Below are 19,849 nucleotides of genomic sequence, written 5' to 3'. Positions count from 1 at the left end.
AAACCCTAACCTTAAACTGATTTTACCTCAGTGCGAAAGGCTGTATTTCACCGGTTACGTGTGACCATTTGCTAGCTGTCGCATTGTCGTCGCTGCTCTGGTTTCTCTCTCGATGCGGTGCGTCTTAATTAATTTGTATATAACGGAGAAAGAGTTCAGTCACAAACTCGTGACGGTGATGGACTTGCCTAACCGGTTTTTTTGTTTATCCCTGCTGGGCATAACCTCACCCGTAAAACGCTGACCCCATGCCCGCGAGGATCTATTTAAAAATTCAACTTCCGTATAAAATATCGTAAATTCGTATTTTGTAAACCGGATATGAAAATTCATTTTAGACAAGCATGATGGTAAATAATGTTTTTTTTTTTAATTTTAATGTCATGACTAAAGCTCATTGTTCTCATGGTTATGATGAACCAGGTTTCGTTCCAACCACGACGAGACAGTTTTCGTGTAGAAGAGAGCAAATCATAAAAATGATGCCAAAATCAGATAAAAGAGCGTGAAAAGTTATTTGCAAATATGGTCTGTAACATTGTTTCCGTTTTTTTCTAGGGAAAGGGGTATTTGAAAGCCTTTTTTATATGGTGGGTATTTGGGGCCACCCCTAATAATAATGTCGTGTGCTGTTTGTATCCAAACCACTGGATTTGACCTGAATCATAATAATATTTATAAATATATTAAAAATATAAATATGATCAAAATCCATACTGAATATATTTGTTGGCTGAAAGAACTACTTTTAGTACAAATATGTGTATGAAACATGTGTTAGATCCTCATTTATAACGCTATTACACAAGGCAATGTATACCAAGAGGTGATCCCAAATTCCCATCATATAAAAATTATCTCTTTCTCTTTAAAGAAAAATGGAAAAAATATTGAATACTAACTTATAGAGCTTTTTCATGTCAACTTTATGTAATTTTTATGTTTTTATCTTTTCTGCACCTTTAATTGGCATCTTGCCCTTTAAAACACTTCATGCACCTTTAAAATCGATAGTATGTGGTGAAAGATCTAACCAAAATCATATTTGCCATGCATTGTGATGGGATATGTAGAGGTTTAGAATATAGCAGCTGCATGTAACTGTTTTGTTTCAGTTTTTGCTCGAATGTTCAAATCAACTACAATTATAGCTCTTGTACGAAGTTGCTAGGTTGTCTATCATTAGACTTGCATTCCGTGAAGAGGAAAGCCGAGTAAACTATTTTCAATCCAAGAACAAAATTTCTGAGCCGGAGTGTTTCTTCTGTAATGGGGAGGCGGCATATTTTTCAATCCCATGAGGTGGCGCTAATGCGGAGCAGGGCCCCGAGATATTGTTCTGTCAAGAATCGATTGTACCGTGACGTCTACACTGTTACAATGTATCAGTTTCTATTGTAACGTCGTACTCCCTGTCATGTGACGTCACCATGACGTCATTTGACGTAAATAAAATGACATCCAGGTCCTGATGCTGGGCGTTTGACAGTTCCCCATTGGGAATCACATATCCGCCTAGAACATACCTTCCGCCTTACATTGGAAATTGTTGACTGCTTTTTTCTTTGCAGGATTCTGTCGTAATTTCTTACTTTCTTCGTTATTTGGTGGTTTGTGTTTAAAGTTTTTTTTTTTAAGTTCCTTGATTACTTGTGTTGAACTTTGTTTTGGAACTGGTCTGGCGATTGTTGGCCTGGGTCGTCCATTGCGATATGTCTGTTTTGACGCCGAGATTCGGCAGAATGGGGTTGGGAATGCCGACATCTATTGCATATATGTACATCTAAAAAAACAATTTTTCGATCACACGACGATGAGGAGTCATTAGGTGTGTGTACTAACACCCTGTCTTCTTGAGGCGGGAGAAGCGAGTGTCGCTAGGATGCTGCTGCCACTGAAATATCATGCCTAGGACACCAGACATGACACCGTAACAACTCACATTATATTGACACCGGACAAGCTAGTCCTGTTTCTTCGCGCTAACCTCTCAGTGCTGGTTGCCATGTGAGGATGCAACAAGTACCTTTTTGGGAGTTTTTAGTATGACCGGGCACCGGTTTGATCCCATATATCCCTCTCGGACGCTCTAAGTACTTGGTCACAGAAGAGATTGAGGGAACAATGAAACAGATAGCATATTTAATTGGAATGATGATTACAGCACTTTAGCTGAGAAAAAACACAAGGCGATGATATAACTTCACAGCAACTGGCTTGTATAACTACGCCACTGGCTATAAGTCTCGCCACAATGGACAAATCCATCTAAAAAAAAAAAAAAAGGGCAGTAAAACTTTAATCTGTAACCATTTATTAATACATTGTATAAGCTAAGAAATTAGAACGGTGTCCATCCCTTGAATGCTAAATACGGACAGTTAATGAGTTACAACAAATAAATGGTATTCACATCAGTCGCCACACAAAACAACACAAAACACAAGATCAGTTGCCCTGGGCTAATGGTATACCGTTATATAACAGCCCAGTATCCGTTACATAACGGTTTCATTAGCGTCCTAATCTCTACCCCCAGACGACCAAGTCCTAAAGCATTAAACTACACTAGTAGTCTTAATCTCCTTCTGTTTATGAATATGTTTTATTTGAACGTTTATATTTTGACCATTCATCACCTGTATCTTCTCCTTGGTCGCCTGTCGTTATATAAATACACATGTAGGTATATTCTGCGCTTATGTTCTAACGGCAATTCGTTTGCATGACTGAGTATTTTAGAAACAATAATTAAAAAAAAAGAACAAGAAAAGCATATACAACAAATAATAAACAGTAGCCCAGGGGTAAGTTCGAGTCATTCTCGTCAGCCGGGCGTCATTTATGTGACTAGGCACGTGACTAAGATTAAATATTGATTAAACAGTCATCAGTTCGTGATGGTAAGCTAAAAAGCAGTATATAGGGCCCGTTAAGAGTTTTTCTTTGGTATTTTGCCTAGCAAACGATTGTAAGATCAGACGTTTGCTCTCTGTACTACTGGACTTTGTAATAATAGCATAAGTCATGCTGTTCACTGCTGTTCTGGCCTTAGTGGTATCTTCGTCATTTTCCTATGTCCTGAAAGACCGCAGCTCGGAGTTCCGGGCAAATCCGTCGGATTTCCGGGCAGCTCGACATGTGGTGGAGAGGACCTGGGATTTCTCGACATGCGCCCCGGGCAGCAGACTGAAGCTTGGGGGAAAAGTGCTGAATAAAAGAAATCTTGCCTTAACAACTTTAGACGCGGTAAGCTGGAAATTTGCTTGTTCTTGTTCGCATATTAAATATTTATGTATTTATTTGAATTGTGTTTTACACCGTACTCCAGAATATTTCACTTACACGACGGCAGCCAGCATTGTCGTGGGAGGACACAGGTAAGAACCGGGGGGAAACCCTGGACCATCCGCAGGTTGCTACCAGACCATCCCACCGCGCATGTTAAATAACCTTGATAATCATACCACACTGAAAGAAATGACATGACACGTTATATGATTGTTACTTGTAATCTTGTGGTGTTTATTGTTAATAAAAAAAATAAAGTCCTAATGGCTTAAGATGTAAACAGAAAACAATATATACACCTTTGATACTTTGAGGAGAGTACAGGCTTACAACCGAGTTTCAGATCACCAAATTAACAAAGTTCTGTTCATTGTGGCTACTGTGGGAGAGAACATTTCAACATGCCCAACTAACATTAAAAGTACACGTAGAACATAAGACAAGGTAAGAGGGGCGTCCGTGGCGAAGGGTTTAGAGTGCTAGTGTAGTAAAGGTATTTCACAAATTCGGTGGTTATGAGTTCAAGCTCAGCCAAATCCTCTCCGGTCGTAAATGGGAAGGTCTGGCAGCAACCTGCGGAGTGGCTTGGGTTTCACCCAAGCTCTGTCCGATTTCCTCACACCATAACACTGGCCGTCATCCTTTAGGCGAAATATTCTTGAATATGGCGTAAAACACAAATTAAATAAATGAATAAATTGGTACATATGCAACCCGAGAATATACTTGAAATCCAAGCTAAACTCAGTCCAGGCAACTGCTCAAATACTCTGTTATGCATGTTATTAGATCATCTTTATCCCTTTTCGATCCTGTTTTTAACGAGAAAGGAAACTTGTTACCGTACGTGTGAATTAGATCGTTGGGAACTCTGTCATATATTTCTTCTTCTTAGGTTTTTGCCACAGAGATGACTTATTTATTTATTTATTTGATTGGAGGACACAGAGTTGAAATGAAGATGCAAGATACGTCAACGGCTTACGGCAAAATATAAATTAGACATACAACACAGAGAGGAAATCCAGAGCAGCGATGACAGTAACAAACACAGCGTCTTGTCAGTTTACCTCCGTTAGGCTTTATTCTAACTGTTCATGTAAATGTTTAAACAGAAGGAAATTATACGCTCCCTAGCACCATAGCTTGAGCAGAATTAGGTGAAAGAAGTTTGCAGTGATGTTAGTTGCAGTTTATTAGACGTCACCGGTCTAGATTTACTCAAAATGCCGTGCTTTCCGAATCCGTCAAACCCGAAAGCTTTCTGTTGAAAAGGTGTTTTACACATGCGTGTACAAATCATGTAAAAACAGAAAAAATGTATAAAACTACAAAAAAGAAGAACATTAGAAAAAAGTGGCAGTGTTATCTATCTGTTCAAACACGGTCCACGTGACAGCTCAAATATCTCATTATAATATACGCACTTTCATGAAGAAAAATATGTAATATCGTCTACGTTGTTATGATTGTTTGCATCTTCAGTATTCTTTTCCTTCAAGTTGAACATTATCTTGCAATGTAAACTCGTTATTTTCATTACGACTTGTGCTTGTCACGCACCATGTATTACAAGCTTGAATAATTTTTTTTCATATATAAGTGAGCCTTGAGGCATCGTATCCTAATTAGCATAATCATTAATATGAATATATTGTACACGTGGATGGCTTAGGCGAACAATGTTTTCTCGTGCATGGATTTCAAACAAATGAGTACATTGTTTACTTTGCGGACACATTTTTCAGCAAAATCTGGCAGATGTGTATCCTCCAGTGCTTCATAGCAGCCACTCACTGGTGTGTCATAATATCTCTGTACCTTGTAAATGCTCACCATTGTGCGTACAGTGCTATGTAATACTCCGGTATTTGATACCAGTCACACACTACTGTGTCACAATCCCTCTGTACCTTGTAAATGCTCACCATTGTGCGTACAGTGCTATGTAATACTCCGGTATTTGATACCAGTCACACTCTACTGTGTCACAATACCTCTGTACCTTGTAAATGCTCAGCATTGTGCGTACAGTACTGTGTAATACTCTGGTGTTTCATAGCAGTCACACTCTACTGTGTGACAAACCCTCAGTACCATGTAAATGCTCACCATTTTGTGTACAGTACTGTGTAATCTTCCGGTGTTTCATAGCAGTCACACTCTACTGTGTCACAATACCTCTGTACCTTGTAAATGCTCAGCATTGTGCGTACAGTACTGTGTAATACTCTGGTGTTTCATAGCAGTCACACTCTACTGTGTGACAAACCCTCAGTACCATGTAAATGCTCACCATTTTGTGTACAGTACTGTGTAATCTTCCGGTGTTTCATAGCAGTCACACTCTACTGTGTCACAATCCCTCTGTGCCTTGTAAATGCTCACCATTGTGTGTACAGTACTGTGTAATATTCCGGTATTTGATAGCAGTCACACTCTACTGTGTCACAATCCCTCTGTGCCTTGTAAATGCTCACCATTGTGTGTACAGTACTGTGTAATATTCCGGTATTTGATAGCAGTCACACTCTACTTGTTACAATCCCTCTGTGCCTTGTAAATGCTCACCATTGTGTGTACAGTACTGTGTAATATTCCGGTATTTGATAGCCGTCACACTCTACTGTGTCACAATCCCTCTGTGCCTTGTAAATGCTCACCATTGTGTGTACAGTACTGTGTAATATTCCGGTGTTTCATAACAGTCACACTCTACTGTATCACAATCCCTCTGTACCTTGTAAATGCTCACCATTTTGCGTACAGTACTGTGTAATCTTCCGGTGTTTCATAACAGTCACACTCTACTGTGTCACAATGCCTCTGTACCATGTAAATGCTCACCATTGTGCGTAATGTACTGTGTAACAGTCCGGTATTTCATAGCAGTCACACTCTATTGTGTGACAATCCCTCTGTACCTTGTAAATGCTCATCATTGTGCGCACAGCACTGTGTAACGTTCCAGTATTTTTTAGCAATCAAACTCTATTGTGTCCCTCTGTACCTTGTAAATTCTCAGCATTGTGCGCACAGCACTGTCTGATACTCTAGTATTTTACAGTAGTCACACACAATTGTGTCACGATCTCTCTGTACCTTGTAAATGCTCACCATTGTGCCCACAGTGCTGTGTGATAACCTCACTGTTTACTGTTCACCTCTACCACCACCGATTTTGCCCATAAACAACACAGCACTGTATAACAATCCTTCTAATTGTTTACCATTTGCCAGTTGTTTGTATTTCAGCATTAAAGCTACGGCACAGTACTAGTGATAATCCCTCTGTACTCTCTGTACTCTCACAATTTACTATTACCACCTCTTACACTAGCCTCACGATACAGTGTGATAATTCCTCTACACGTCATGTTTCACTACCACAAACACATGTCTTCCCCGTATGGTTATTTACCATATATCACTACCACCTCCGATATTGTACAGCTACCGAACAGTGCTGTGTGATAATACCTCTGCACGTCATGGCTGGTGTTGTAGCAGGCACACGTCTACCCCGTATGGTTATTTACCATGTATCACTACCACCTCCAGTATTGTACAGCTACCGAACAGTGCTGTGTGATAATACCTCTGCACGTCATGGCTGGTGTTGTAGCAGGCACACGTCTACCCAGTGTGGTTAATTACTATGTATCACTACCACATCCGGTATTGTACAGCCACCGAACAGTGCTGTGTGATAATACCTCTGCACGTCATAACCGCTTTACTACAACTAGTGGTAGATCCACGGCCAGTCCTGGGTCGAGTACACCTAAGATCTTAAAAGAGGAGGTTGTAACTTCCTCGCTTGGCGTTCAGCATGGAAGGGATAGTGCTTGCCTTCAGTAAGGAATCTCAGTGAAGCAGCACTAGATAAAAGAGCGGTTAAAATCCGTTCTGCAAAAGGAGGCACATTATATGCACCGTAAGGATTCCTTCGCCGTCATATGAAACATTGTTAAGTACGACGTTAAAACCTCAAGCACTCACTCACTCATTTATCACTACCACATCCGGTGTTAAACAGCTGTGTGGTAATCCATCTGTACCGTGTGGTCATTTATATCTAAGACACCCGGTATTGTGCAGCTACCGCACAGGGGTGTGTGATAATCCATCTGTACCGTGTGATCATTTATCACTATGACACCCGGTATTGTGCAGCTACCGCACAGGGGTGTGTGATAATCCATCTGTACCGTGTGATCGTTTATCACTATGACACCCGGTATTGTGCATCCATCACACAGTGCTGTGTGGTAATCCATCTGTACCGTGTGTTTATTTATCACTTTGACACCTGGTATTGTGCAGCTACCGCACCGTGGTGTGTGATAATCCCGTCTGCATTGTGTGGTCATATACCATGTGTCACTACCACATCACTTTGACACCTGGTATTGTACAACTGCCGAACAGTACTGTGTGATAATCCTTCTGTGCCGTTTGGTTATACACACCATTTACCACTACTGCCTCCAGTTTTGCACAGCAGCCGCACAGTGCTGTGTGATAATCCATCTTGTTGATTGTTTACCACTAGATATACAGTTGTACAGGACGGATGGTTTGCTTTTCCGTTTAGCACCGTAGGAATAAGTACAACGTTATACAAACAGGGAAGCTAGAACCCTGTTCAAATACAACTACTATAGTTGGAACCTATTCTTATTCGCCCTCACCACTGACGTAACTCTCAGGTTCGAATCCACTGCATGCCCCGGTTTTGCATGGCTATACACCTCATCGACGTCGTAAAATTAAAAAGTTGATTTTTTTCGAATATGACTTTGAGAATAAATAATTACATAAATAATACTCCTCAATTTAAACAAAATTTCCTCAATTCGCATTGTTCTACTTTTGTGTGTGTGTGTGTTACAAGTGCGTTTTTTTTATATCTCTGACATAAATGGTGCCGTTAGGTATATATGACCTGACGTTATATCAACCAACCCTTACTCAGCTTGTTTTTTTCCTATTTAAACATTAAAACAATTTATTTTCTGCGAAGGGATATGACAGTTTGAATCTTTTCTTATGCTTAGCCCATTCACTTATACCTGTGTAATTTCATACGTGTACTATTGATATGTTTGACGGTTAATCGCAAATAAATGACGAGCCAAATAGGTGGATAATTAATAAATTTAATAATAATACAAATATACTCGATGGATGTTAGTTTTCATGCAATCAGCAAATATTTGTGAACTGACAGCAGAACTTTTGACAGAGAATTTGTAGATTCCACCGCTCTCACTGAAGTGAAAAAATTTTGAGTTATGCATTAAAAAAAATCAAATAAATAAACTAAAAAATTAGTAAATTAATGACTTCTTAACTAGTACCAGTCACTATTTATTGTATCAGTATTTTCAATGTTACAGGTCAACTAAGACAGATATCTTCACCAGCTTAATGAGTATATCTGTTAACTAACAGCTGTATTAGTGTTTGTTATATGTTACAGGTAAAACTAGCGCCGTTACTTCATCAGGAGACGTTTGAGGACCGGATGGACGTCTGGTGTAAACTGGCCAAGATGGAGGTCAAAGCTGCCAGAGGCCTCGGGAAGAATCATGTAAGTATATCCATGGGAAGCAGTTTGATCCCGTGAACGAACGAAATGCCCAGTAGGCCTCTAACTTATAAGGGGAAAAATAGCTTGTATTATTTCTTTCAAAGGTGATATATCCGGTTTTTTTTTATCATAGATTGACATTTTTGTAAAATGTCGTGCTTTTTGCAATTTTATTCATACACGTATAGCTGTGTAGGTAAATATGTGAACCACATCTTAATTAATATTACACCAGTGAGGTCGTAGGTTCGAATCCAGTTCTGGCTGGCTCAGGCGGATCTTTGTTAGGAGGTTTTGCCAGAAACCTGGGCGGCTGTTTCGCCGGGGAGCTCCAGTACCCTCCACCCCTAAACCTGACCGCCATCGTGTATTAGTTAAAATGAAAATATCTTTTCAATATAATTTTGGCGTCATTTTTTGTTACTCTTGAACTACTGGCGCGTTGGCATCGCAATATACAAGCTGCCGAACAACACAGATAATATTTTCCAGTGTATGTAACATATGATGTGAATATTATGAATTAGGAATGTTTTGTAGCCTTTGTAAACTCATGCGTGTTCATTGGATGGCTCTGAGTTGATGAATAAACCACACAGGTGTACAAAATAACATTAAATATGTGATTTTTTTCAGCAAAACTACGAACGCCGTCATATAAGTCTATCTTTTAATTCTAATAAACAATCAAATAAATCAGTAAGTAAACGTACAGAAAATGGGATTATCATACGATGCGTGTTTATTTTAGCAGGTAGATTTTGATGTCGAAGAACTAGATAAGTTTCAAGGCGATATAGTGGTTGACAAGGAATTCGTGGACATACTATTGGGTGCTTACGATGAACAATCTGGAGAAAATGGCGACCGCGAAGGCAGAGCCAGACTCAAACGTGCCACGACCATATACGAGCAGTTTTATTGGGACAGCGAAATTCGATGGCAGTTTTCGCCTGTTGGGCTCGGTAAGTGACGCATGTGTTTTTAACAAACCTAAATGCTATCATCACGTGATTTATGCATGTATTTTTTTTAACGCTGTACTCGAGAAAATTGCTCCTAACAATGATTATTTTTATCGTTGGAAGAAGCTGGAAGCGCTGCACAATGACAAAGGAGCCTACCAAAGCAGTCGCTGGGATTTCAAAAATCGCTCACGCTGGCCTTCCTCTCCAATGAACCGGCCCCGTTAGCACAGTTGGTAGAGCGTCCGCTTCGGAAGCGGTAGATCCACGGTCAAGCCTTGATCGCGTCACAGCTTAAACTTTACAAGAGGAAGTTGTAACTTCCTCGCTTGGCGTTCAGCATGGAGGGGATAGTGCAATGACTGGTTAACCCGTATCAGCATAATGTGTTGAACGGGGCCGTTTACTTTCCTTGGGTAAGTCGTCTCAATGAAGCAGTACTGGATAAAAGGTCGGTGGAAATCCGTCCTGCAACAAGGAGGCATATTTGCATATACTCTATGGACTCCTTCATCGTTATATGACTGATTGTTAAGTACGACGTTAAACCCCAAGCACTCACTCACTCACTCCTCTCCTGTGTGTGAGAAGGCCTGTCAGCCCTAAAAGTTATGTTCACTCATTGACATAAACCGTTATAATTTGAGGTAACATACCCTAATTCAGCTCTCGATAGTTCAGCTTTTAAATACATTTATCAGATATCTGTCTGATGTTTCCTTCGTACATTTTCATTTTCTTTTTCTCAAGAGATTAGGTTGATGGTTTGGTTTCAGATTCGTCATTGAAAAACGATATCCGACAAGGCTTTAACTTCATCCAGGATAACACGTGCGTCAGATTTCGGGAATTTCCGGCCAGCCCGAATCTTATTGGTGCGCATGTCACGGTCAAGAACTCTACCCGGTAAGCAGGCGGATATACATTGCACGAATATACATTGTAATCGGGTCTTCTTTCCGAAGCTGTTTCCAGCGTTTGAAAAATAGCACGCATATTTTGAAGAAGAATCGACATATTGTCTGTTAGCGTTGTTTTATGCCGCATACCATTAGTGACAAACACGCCCTGATTTGTGCTAAATACCTGAGTATTCCAATTTTATACAGGTGCATGGGTAAATAGATGAAGTACCTATTCCTATGCAAGGGTGACTGGAGTCAAAGCTGTATAGACCACTGATCTCTAGCATTGCATGAGTGATGTGTCAAAGGTTTGCTCACAAAACCTCATCGCATAGGAATGAACAAAAAAAAACTTTGCCTGATACTCGAAAACTTCTCTTGACAACATCTGAGCCACTGAGTGATCGTTTTAAACCAAAAAAACCCATAACGCCAACACTGGAGCCATCGCATGAGGGGTTTTAACAAAAAAAATCTAAAGACCAAAGCCATTAAGTGATGACTATTTTTAAACAAAATCTGGGACACCTTAAACATTGAGTGATGCTTTTTTTTGTTTACATGAAATCCCAACATCAGATCTAATGAGCAACGATTTAACACAAAATCACATTGGCCATTGATAAATGGTCAGACTCTGGCTTGTGTAGACCACTTGGCTATTGTAGATTTTGGGAACAAAAAATGTCAATCAGAAAGATGTGACAAGCAAAAACTGACATCAAAAGTATATCCTATTATTACCTTGAACTCAAGGTGAAAATAGCATTCGAACAGATTTGTTCTTGTTGTTTTCCTCAGATGCGGGGCGGTCGTAGGGAAAAGGGGTGAGAGATCACATGATCTGTTGATTTCTGAGTCGTGTTCTGGGGTAAGTGGTGCTGTTGTTGTTGTTCAATACACATTTTTTAACATAATAGACAAATAATACAACTGACAATAATATACAAAACAATGCAAATAATTACAAATGTGTGTGTGTGTGTGTGTGTGTGTGTGTGTGTGTGTGTCTATATATATGCATTATTGCATAATATTGCATATTTGCATTGTTTTGTATATTATTGTCAGTTGTATTATTTGTCTATTTTGTTAAAGACTAAATATATATATATATGTGTGTGTGTGTGTATATATATATACACACATTTGTACTTATTTGCATTGTTTTGTATTTATCGGGGTGGAATTATATTATAGTAGTAATAGTCATCCATTATAGAATAGCCACATACTAGTAACTATAATACAGGCAATAAGTACTTAAACTTTACAGTCCGCTGTGGCCTTGGAAATATTTGTGCCTACCAAAGTGACTGTGTGCATTAGTTTGTGTACATTTTTACCATCGCTTATGTCCATTTGCACAACAGTGTTTATTCGTTCATTCAGTCATATCTGTCCATTTACACAATCGTGTGAGTCTGTTCTTACAATCGTATGCGTACGTGTGTAAAGGTGTGTATCTATTCAGCTATAAGACGTATAGTCGTGTCGGTCCATTTAGGCAATGGGGAACTGGTAGATTTTTTTCTCACACAAGGTGGCGCTAGTGTGACATAAGACTTGTACGTCTTTTGTTGTGCGACGCGAAAAATGTTGCGTGCTGCGGTTTCGTCTGTGACGTATTTGGTCTAGCCACGGTGACGTCGCGCTGTTGACGCTACAGTGGAATGCTCACCATCACTGTATTGACGTAATACGTCCCACTTTGTATTTCTGTCGGTATCCCATTGCTTGTGTATTACCGTGTGTCCATGTGTAAAGTCATAACTGTTTATTAGCGATTGTCCATGTGTAAAGTCATAGGTGTTTATTAGTGTGTGTCCATGTGTAAAGTCATAACTGTTTGTTAGGGTGTGTCCATGTGTAAAGTCATAACTGTTTGTTAGGGTGTGTCCATGTGTAAAGTCATAACTGTTTATTAGCGAGTGTCCATGTGTAAAGTCATAGGTGTTTATTAGCGAGTGTCCATGTGTAAAGTCATAACTGTTTGTTAGCGTGTGTCCATGTGTAAAGTCATAGCTGCTTATTAGCGTGTGTCCATGTGTAAAGTCATAACTGTTTATTAGCGTGTGTCCATGTGTAAAGTCATATCTGTTTGTTAGCGTGTGTCCATGTGTAAAGTCATAGCTGCTTATTAGCGTGTGTCCATGTGTAAAGTCATAACTGTTTATTAGCGTGTGTCCATGTGTAGTCATAACTGTTTATTAGCGTGTCCATGTGTAAAGTCATAACTGCTTATTAGCGTGTGTCCTTGTGTAAAGTCATAGCTGTTTGTTAGCGTGTGTCCATGTGTAAAGTCATAGCTGTTTATTTGCGTGTGTCCATGTGTAAAGTCATAACTGTTTCTTAGCGTGTGTCCATGTGTAAAGTCATATCTGTTCATTTGCGTGTGTCCATGTGTAAAGTCATAACTGTTTATTAGCGTGTGCTCATTTCTACAATCCTGTCTTCTTCTCTTACAGATTGGAACAGTTCTGCACGAGATAGGGCACGTGCTGGGGTTGTTCCACGAGCACACGCGGCCGGACAGGGACCTGTACTTGAACATCAACACCGAAAACGTCTGGGACGGGGCAACTTACCTACATCTGATCAACGACTCTGGCACTTTCACTTATAGTAAAACCCTGGGAATACCCTACGACTATGCGTCCGTCATGCACTACTCCGCCTATGTAAGATTTGTTTTTCTTTGTTTGTTTATTTTATCGGGTATTTTTAAATAGGTAGGAGCGTGTCGTGACGGAGGGGCTAAGATATTTGCCATTCAAACGCTAGGTGCAGGTTAAAATGCCGGTCTTTGGCAGAAAATCCTATGCGATCGGCGACACTCCTGTGGCCGTTGTAGCTTAAAGCGATCGGCGACACTCCTGTGACCGTTGCAGCTTAAAGCGATCGGCGACACTCGTGTGGCCGTTGTAGCTTAAAGCGATCGGCGACACTCCTGTAGCCGTTGTGGCTTAAAGCGATCGGCGACACTCCTGTGGCCGTTGTAGCTTAAAGCGATCGGCGACATACCTGTGACCGTTGTAGCTTAAAGCAATCGGCGAAACTCGTGCGGCCCTTGACGCAGTCTAACGTTCACTGAAGACCACTTGTCTTCCACCAATATAGTGTTGTGGGATGTAGAAAGTTAGCCAGCCATTAACATATCCAAGTCGATGGTCTACTCCGGGCACTTTAGTTGCCACCGCCCATAAAACTGATCGTCAGAAATTATGATTATCTACTCTTGGTTTGGGGACAAATCGTATCTTTTACGATAATTATTTTCCACATAATCAAAGAAAATCGAAAACAGGGGAAAATTTTTCTAAGGAGACCTATTGTATAGATCTGACTGTTATCCATCGCCATTGTTCACTTATATGTGTTTGGGTGGAGGAATACAGAGTGCCCGAGATAAACCACCGACCTCCGGCAAGTTACTGGCTAACTTTTTGACACGAATAGGCGCGTCACATTGGTGTAAGACATATGATCTTCAACCAAAGACACTGACTGCTCCAACGGCCACACGTTTGTCATCCAGCACTTATGGGCACTAAGGTTCCACGTCCAGTAATATCGGGGTAATCTACAAATGTCCTGCAAAAGCCGATTTTAAACCCAATCTTCTGGGTTTGATAGTATTCACAATTCTTTCAAACTGTATTATTCCGAAAATTCGTTCCACGTGAGCAAAAAAAAGCGGGAAAAAAGTTGCAAATTTTTTCAAGAAGACCTATTATAAACAATGAATCAGGCAAAGTTACAGATGCAATCGAAAAGATGAATCTTGTGAAATTATTGTCGTAGGCAAAAAAAATTTAACAGCTCGTTCTAGTGTCAGTTTATTTGTGATTCAGGTGTAATTTCTGTTTTAAAGAAATTGTTAAAGATGGAATTTTTTATGTTGTTTTCAGGCATTTTCAAAGAATAGTCTTCCGACTATTAGTCCCAAAGACCCCATTATGGAACAAGTCCTTGGCCAGCGGGAGACCATGTCCTTTTTCGATGTGAAGTTTATTAACACGATGTACGCATGCGCAGGTGAGAATTGTTACACTTACTAATGTGTACAGTATGCAGACTTACCCAGACTGGAAACAATTCATTTTGGTGCGGCGCAGAAATTGTTAAAGGAGATCCCCTTTATTATGCAGCAACATTTATGCTGTGTTAGTCTGTAAACTGCATTTAAAAAACCTTACGTCAACTAGTTCGATTAAAAAACAAACACATTAAAGTTGGACCTTCTGCCTATCTTGTCGACCGGGGAACCCTGTCCAGTTGACGACATGTCGGTAAGGCCTGCCGGGATTATGTACTGACAAGCCCTGCAAAGTATTGCCGATTCCATGCATTAGGCCTACCCACCGTGTGCTTTTGCAGACTTAATCTATAATTACCCCTGCGTGTACACCTATTTTTTAACACCCTGGATATCATATAAGTAAAACAGTTTTACAGCAAATATTTTGGAAGATAAGCTACCGGAGTTGTATTAGATCCTGGAAAATCCTTAGTGTTTTTTTAGGGCTGGAGGGTTGGGGGAGGGGTATTATAACGCTCGTCCTTCGGCCTTTTATTTCAGAAGGTGTGGCTCATACGACTACGATCTAACTCCCATAAATTAAGGGCGTTTTCATGAGATCTGGTCCATTACCCCCCATAAGGAAGTGCTAGCACCTAATGCTTTCATCCTTACATGGATTTGAGATAAGCAATGTCAGTGTAATACAATTAAGACAAACAACAGAAAGGGAAAACCCACAGAAGCAATGACAGCGTGATAGCTGGGAAATGATCACACGTAGCCGGTGAAATACGGCCTTTTGTCAGTTTACCCCACCCGAATTTTGTTCTAACTGTCCACGTAAATGCATAAATAGTACCATTTTACACGTCCCATAGCACCATGGCTTGGGCAGAATTAGGTAAAAAAAATGCAGTGTTAATTGCAATTTATTAGACGTCACTGGTCTAGAATTACTCAAATTCCTGTGCTGTCGCCAGATTTAACGTAGAATAACATTTAATCAATGCAAATGTACCAGGCCCTGGGGATGCCTAGTTCTTCTAGTGCTGGCTTTTTTGACACTTTCGTGCAATTACAAGACTTCCGCTTTTTTCCTTGTGATGTAATCTCGCTCGAGTAGAATTACTGCCAAAATGGCGGTTATCTTTTGGTAACAAATAAATTTTGCTTTCTTCCAAGTGAATGCGGTGTAAACTCGCTGGAATGGAACTTTTGTCAGAATGGCGGCTATCTTTTTGTCAAAAAGAAATCAATTTTTGCTTTCTTCCAGGTAAATGCGGTGTAAACTCGTTGGAATGGAACTTTTGTAAAAATGGCGGCTACCGGGATCCGAATGACTGCGACCGGTGTAAATGTCCATCAGGGTTCGCGCCGCCATCTTGCGCCGAGATATCACCAGGGATTAATGGTAACACAATTATATTCATTCTGCAATTACTAATTATAAATGTATATCTACGATAATGAGGTAAAGCTTTAATTCTGTGATCAATGATAACAGCCATTTTTGCGTATGAGTGTGTCCATATGTGTATATGTACAAATATGTATAAGCCAGAAACATTTTCACAACTGCTTTGCTATCTCTATTATCAGTAATTTAACATCGAATTTTAATCAGTCAACTTGTATTCAGCGTTTACCGCGGCAAATATCCGTCGTGGAGAGACATTTAAAAAGGCTCAGCCTGTTTGTCAATCCTGTTCATTTGTTTGAATAAAATATTGTTTAGAGAAAGACATTTTTGCGGAAATGATGTTGTCATATAAGCATTAATATCTACATAAAAATGTGCTTTTTTGTTGGAAAATTAGACTTTTCGAAAGAAGATATGGATGATATAATTAAGCTTACAACGTTTGGCGCGTACTGACTTCATGTGTCGTTCTTTATAAGGCATTCAGTGAGCTATATCATAGAGTTATCTCCCGTTAGACAACAACCAGATGGCGCTATATGACTGTCGGTCTCCTTTCAGTTTACCTCAGCGTGCATTGTTTTAATGTTGTTGTAAGTTAAATGTGATGACAAGACAGCATTTTGAGTAATTCTAGATCAGTGACATCTAATAAATTGCAGTTACCATCACTGCATTTTTTACACCTAATTCTGCTTAAGCCATGGTGCTAGGGGTGTATAAATTGCCACTGTTTATTTACATGAGCAGTCAGAATAAAACCCTTACTGAGGTAACTTGACAAGAGGCCGTATTTCACCGGTTACGTGACCATTTGCCAATTATCACACTGTCGTCGCTGCCCCCTAGCGTCATGGCTTAAGCAGAATTAGGTACAAAAATGCAGTTATGTTAGGTGCAATTTATTATTAGACGTCACTGGTCTAGAATTCCTCAAAATGCTCTGTTGTCACCACGTACAAAACATTGTCTTGATTGTTATCCACAAGTAAATGACAAACAATAATATGAACAAAGTTGTAGTAAGGCTTTGTCCATATAAATGTATTTCGCAGCAAACTGTGGTCAGAGGGAATTGGTGGCCACTGAAGTAGAGAAGACTCTGACGTCACCAGGCTACCCCAGTGGCTATCCCGGAAGAGCGGACTGCGCATGGATCATCAGAGTGAGTCAGCAAATTTTGATGTCTATGACAACGGTGTTGTGGTCGTGCTTACATTAATATTAATTAACAGTTGTCCTAGACTGTCATGACCAAATGGAAGTAATGTTTTAGTTCCATTCTGCGTTTAGAAACAATACTCCAAATTAAACAAGTTAAGACAACATCTGAATTTAGTCTGTGATAGCTTTGTGACTATGCGGCCGGATTATACTTGAGCAAGTTGTGATGAGACCTGGTATTTACTGTCATTTTTAGAAACTTTGTAGGCTTCATCAAAGTTTTGGTCAGTAGTTCAATCGTTCCTGAATGAAGTAACCAAATCCACGCTTTAATTATTCTTGTAGGCGCCGCGTGATCAGAGGCTTAGACTTCAGTTCAAAGGAGAGTTCCATGTTGAGCCTCACTCGTTGACCTGTCGGGCTTTCGTCGAGGTTAGATACAAAGACGTCACCCTTGCTGGAGCCAGGTAAACCCCATAAACATAAATAAAAGTACCTTCCTGAAATAACTTTACAGGAACCAGGTAAACTAACAAACTTTTTCGGTTTCCTCAAACAATAATGCAGGTCGCCATGGTATAAGTAAAATGTTGTTTAGTAGGGTGTAAAACACCAATGAAATAAATAAAATAAATAAATTAATCGTAGTTTAATTTATTTAAAAAAAGTAAAGAAATAAAGCCACCACTACAAATAAAATTTACTTCCATGGCTCAGCTCTAAGTTATTGTCCCGTAAAAGCGGAGAAGCTATGTTGTAGCAGTCAGCAGAATGTGACAAAGGGAAGTGTCACATCAGGTGTTTACGACATGGAGTTCCAATAACGCAGCACTAAGGGTATCTTGACAGTTAGATGGGGTAGCCGGGATATGAACAATGTAACATTAAAAGTAGTAAGAAACCCCTATGCATTGGATGTTTGTGCAGATGTATTTATTTATTTATTTATTCATTCATTCATTTGATTGATTGGCGTTTACCGCCGTACCTAAGAATATTTCACTTATTTGACGCCGATCAGCATTATGGTGAGAGCCAGGGGAAACCAACTGCTACCTGCAAATTGCTGTAAGCAATATAACTGATTCACCCCCGCATATCTAAACGTTCCTTTGTGTAACATTTATATTATTTAAAATTAAGTGGTAAGATCCTGGATATGGGTCGAAAGTTTGTGTAACTTTTATATTTACTTGGCTATGCCTCGACTTTATTATTATTATTATTATTATTATTAAAATATCATAACGTCAGGGAGTGAAATATTAAAATGTAATGACAAAAATGATATTTCACATGTGTAGATATATATGCCATGATCTGAAAAAAAAACCATATTTAATACTGATAAAATCGATGTATCACCACGTAAATGTAAAAGGTTTCACAAACATCTTTTGTCAAGTGACTAATCACTTTATTTCAGCTAATATAATTGTTTACTTCACATGCGGAAAAACACTTTTATCGGTGAAGGAAATCCTGACATGTCACTTAATATAATATAACTGATAAATCATTACTGTCCCCGTCTAGGTTCTGTCGTGATAAAGTTCCGACTGACGTCTTTCATTCTCACGGGGAAGAAGCGATGGTTTTACTGCACACAAAGGGAGCTAACTACAGCGGTTTCAGCATCTCGTACAAAGCAGGTATAATTGCTTAGAATATCGACAAATACTGCAGACTAGCTTCTCATTTGGTTGTAATCTCTTCAAACGCAATTGCTCACTTCGGTGGCCAAATGCTTAGAGCGTCCGCCTCGAAGTCGGGAGACCTGGGATCAAACCCAGGTCGGGCTGTACCAACAAAAATGGTTCTTGTTGCTGCGTCGCTTGGCACTGAGCACTGAGACGTTAGAAAAAGGAAACAGAACTGACTGGCCCGATGTCAGTATAATGTGACTGGGTGAGGTGTCATGTCTGGTGTCTTCGGCATGATACTTCAGTAGCGGCACTACTTTGGCGGCATGGACTCGCCCTGCCACAAGAAGACACAGTATATGTACACGCATCTAATGACTCCTCGTCGTCATATTAATTGTTAAGTAAGACGTAAAACCCCATACACAATGCTGTTAAATGGGAGTGCTAACACGTTATGAGGCGTAATCATTTTTAACATTTGTAACATAATCCTGTATAAGGAAGCATACATTTGTGTTTGATACGATTCTTAATCTGTATGTTTCAGAGAGGTGTGGCGGATGTACGCTAGACGCAGCTCTGACTGAACCTCTGTGTTTTAAAACAGAACAGTACAGCTGTCCGGTGAATGTCCGAGGGATTTGTGGAAACCGATACTGTACACAGTGAGTCCGATTAAAAGTTTGTGGAAGTCGATACTTTACACAGTGAGTCCGAATAAATGTTTGTGGAAACCGATACTGTACACTGTGAATCCAATAAAAAGCTTGTGGAAACTGATGCAGTACACAGTGAGTCCGATTAAAAGCTTGTGGAAACCAGTACTGTACACAGTGAG

General features: G+C 39.8%; 1 protein-coding gene across 1 annotated transcript; it reads left to right on the top strand.

Annotated features, from left to right (window-relative positions):
* Positions 1-3,027: 3,027 nt before the first annotated feature.
* On the top strand, positions 3,028-19,598 carry LOC135464010 (zinc metalloproteinase nas-26-like). The gene is made up of 11 exons (XM_064741484.1): positions 3,028-3,249; positions 8,777-8,887; positions 9,642-9,852; positions 10,629-10,758; positions 11,559-11,628; positions 13,226-13,438; positions 14,669-14,795; positions 16,055-16,192; positions 17,257-17,366; positions 17,711-17,832; positions 19,559-19,598. The coding sequence occupies exons 1-11, from the start codon at positions 3,028-3,030 to the stop codon at positions 19,596-19,598; spliced, it is 1,494 nt and encodes a 497-aa protein (XP_064597554.1).
* The last annotated feature ends 251 nt before the right edge of the window (positions 19,599-19,849 follow it).

Source organism: Liolophura sinensis, chromosome 3 (genome assembly GCF_032854445.1).
Source record: "Liolophura sinensis isolate JHLJ2023 chromosome 3, CUHK_Ljap_v2, whole genome shotgun sequence".
Classification (NCBI taxonomy): Eukaryota; Metazoa; Mollusca; class Polyplacophora; order Chitonida; family Chitonidae; genus Liolophura; species Liolophura sinensis.
Note: the sequence above shows the minus strand (reverse complement) of the source record. Positions and strands in the feature narration are given on the sequence as shown.

Coding starts and splice junctions, on each gene's coding strand:
- LOC135464010 (XM_064741484.1), top strand. CDS start 3,028: ATGCTGTTCACTGCTGTTCTGGCCTTAGTGGTATCTTCGTCATTTTCC. Junction 16,193..17,256: donor GATATCACCAGGGATTAATG/GTAACACAATTA, acceptor TGTATTTCGCAG/CAAACTGTGGTCAGAGGGAA. Junction 17,367..17,710: donor ACTGCGCATGGATCATCAGA/GTGAGTCAGCAA, acceptor TTATTCTTGTAG/GCGCCGCGTGATCAGAGGCT.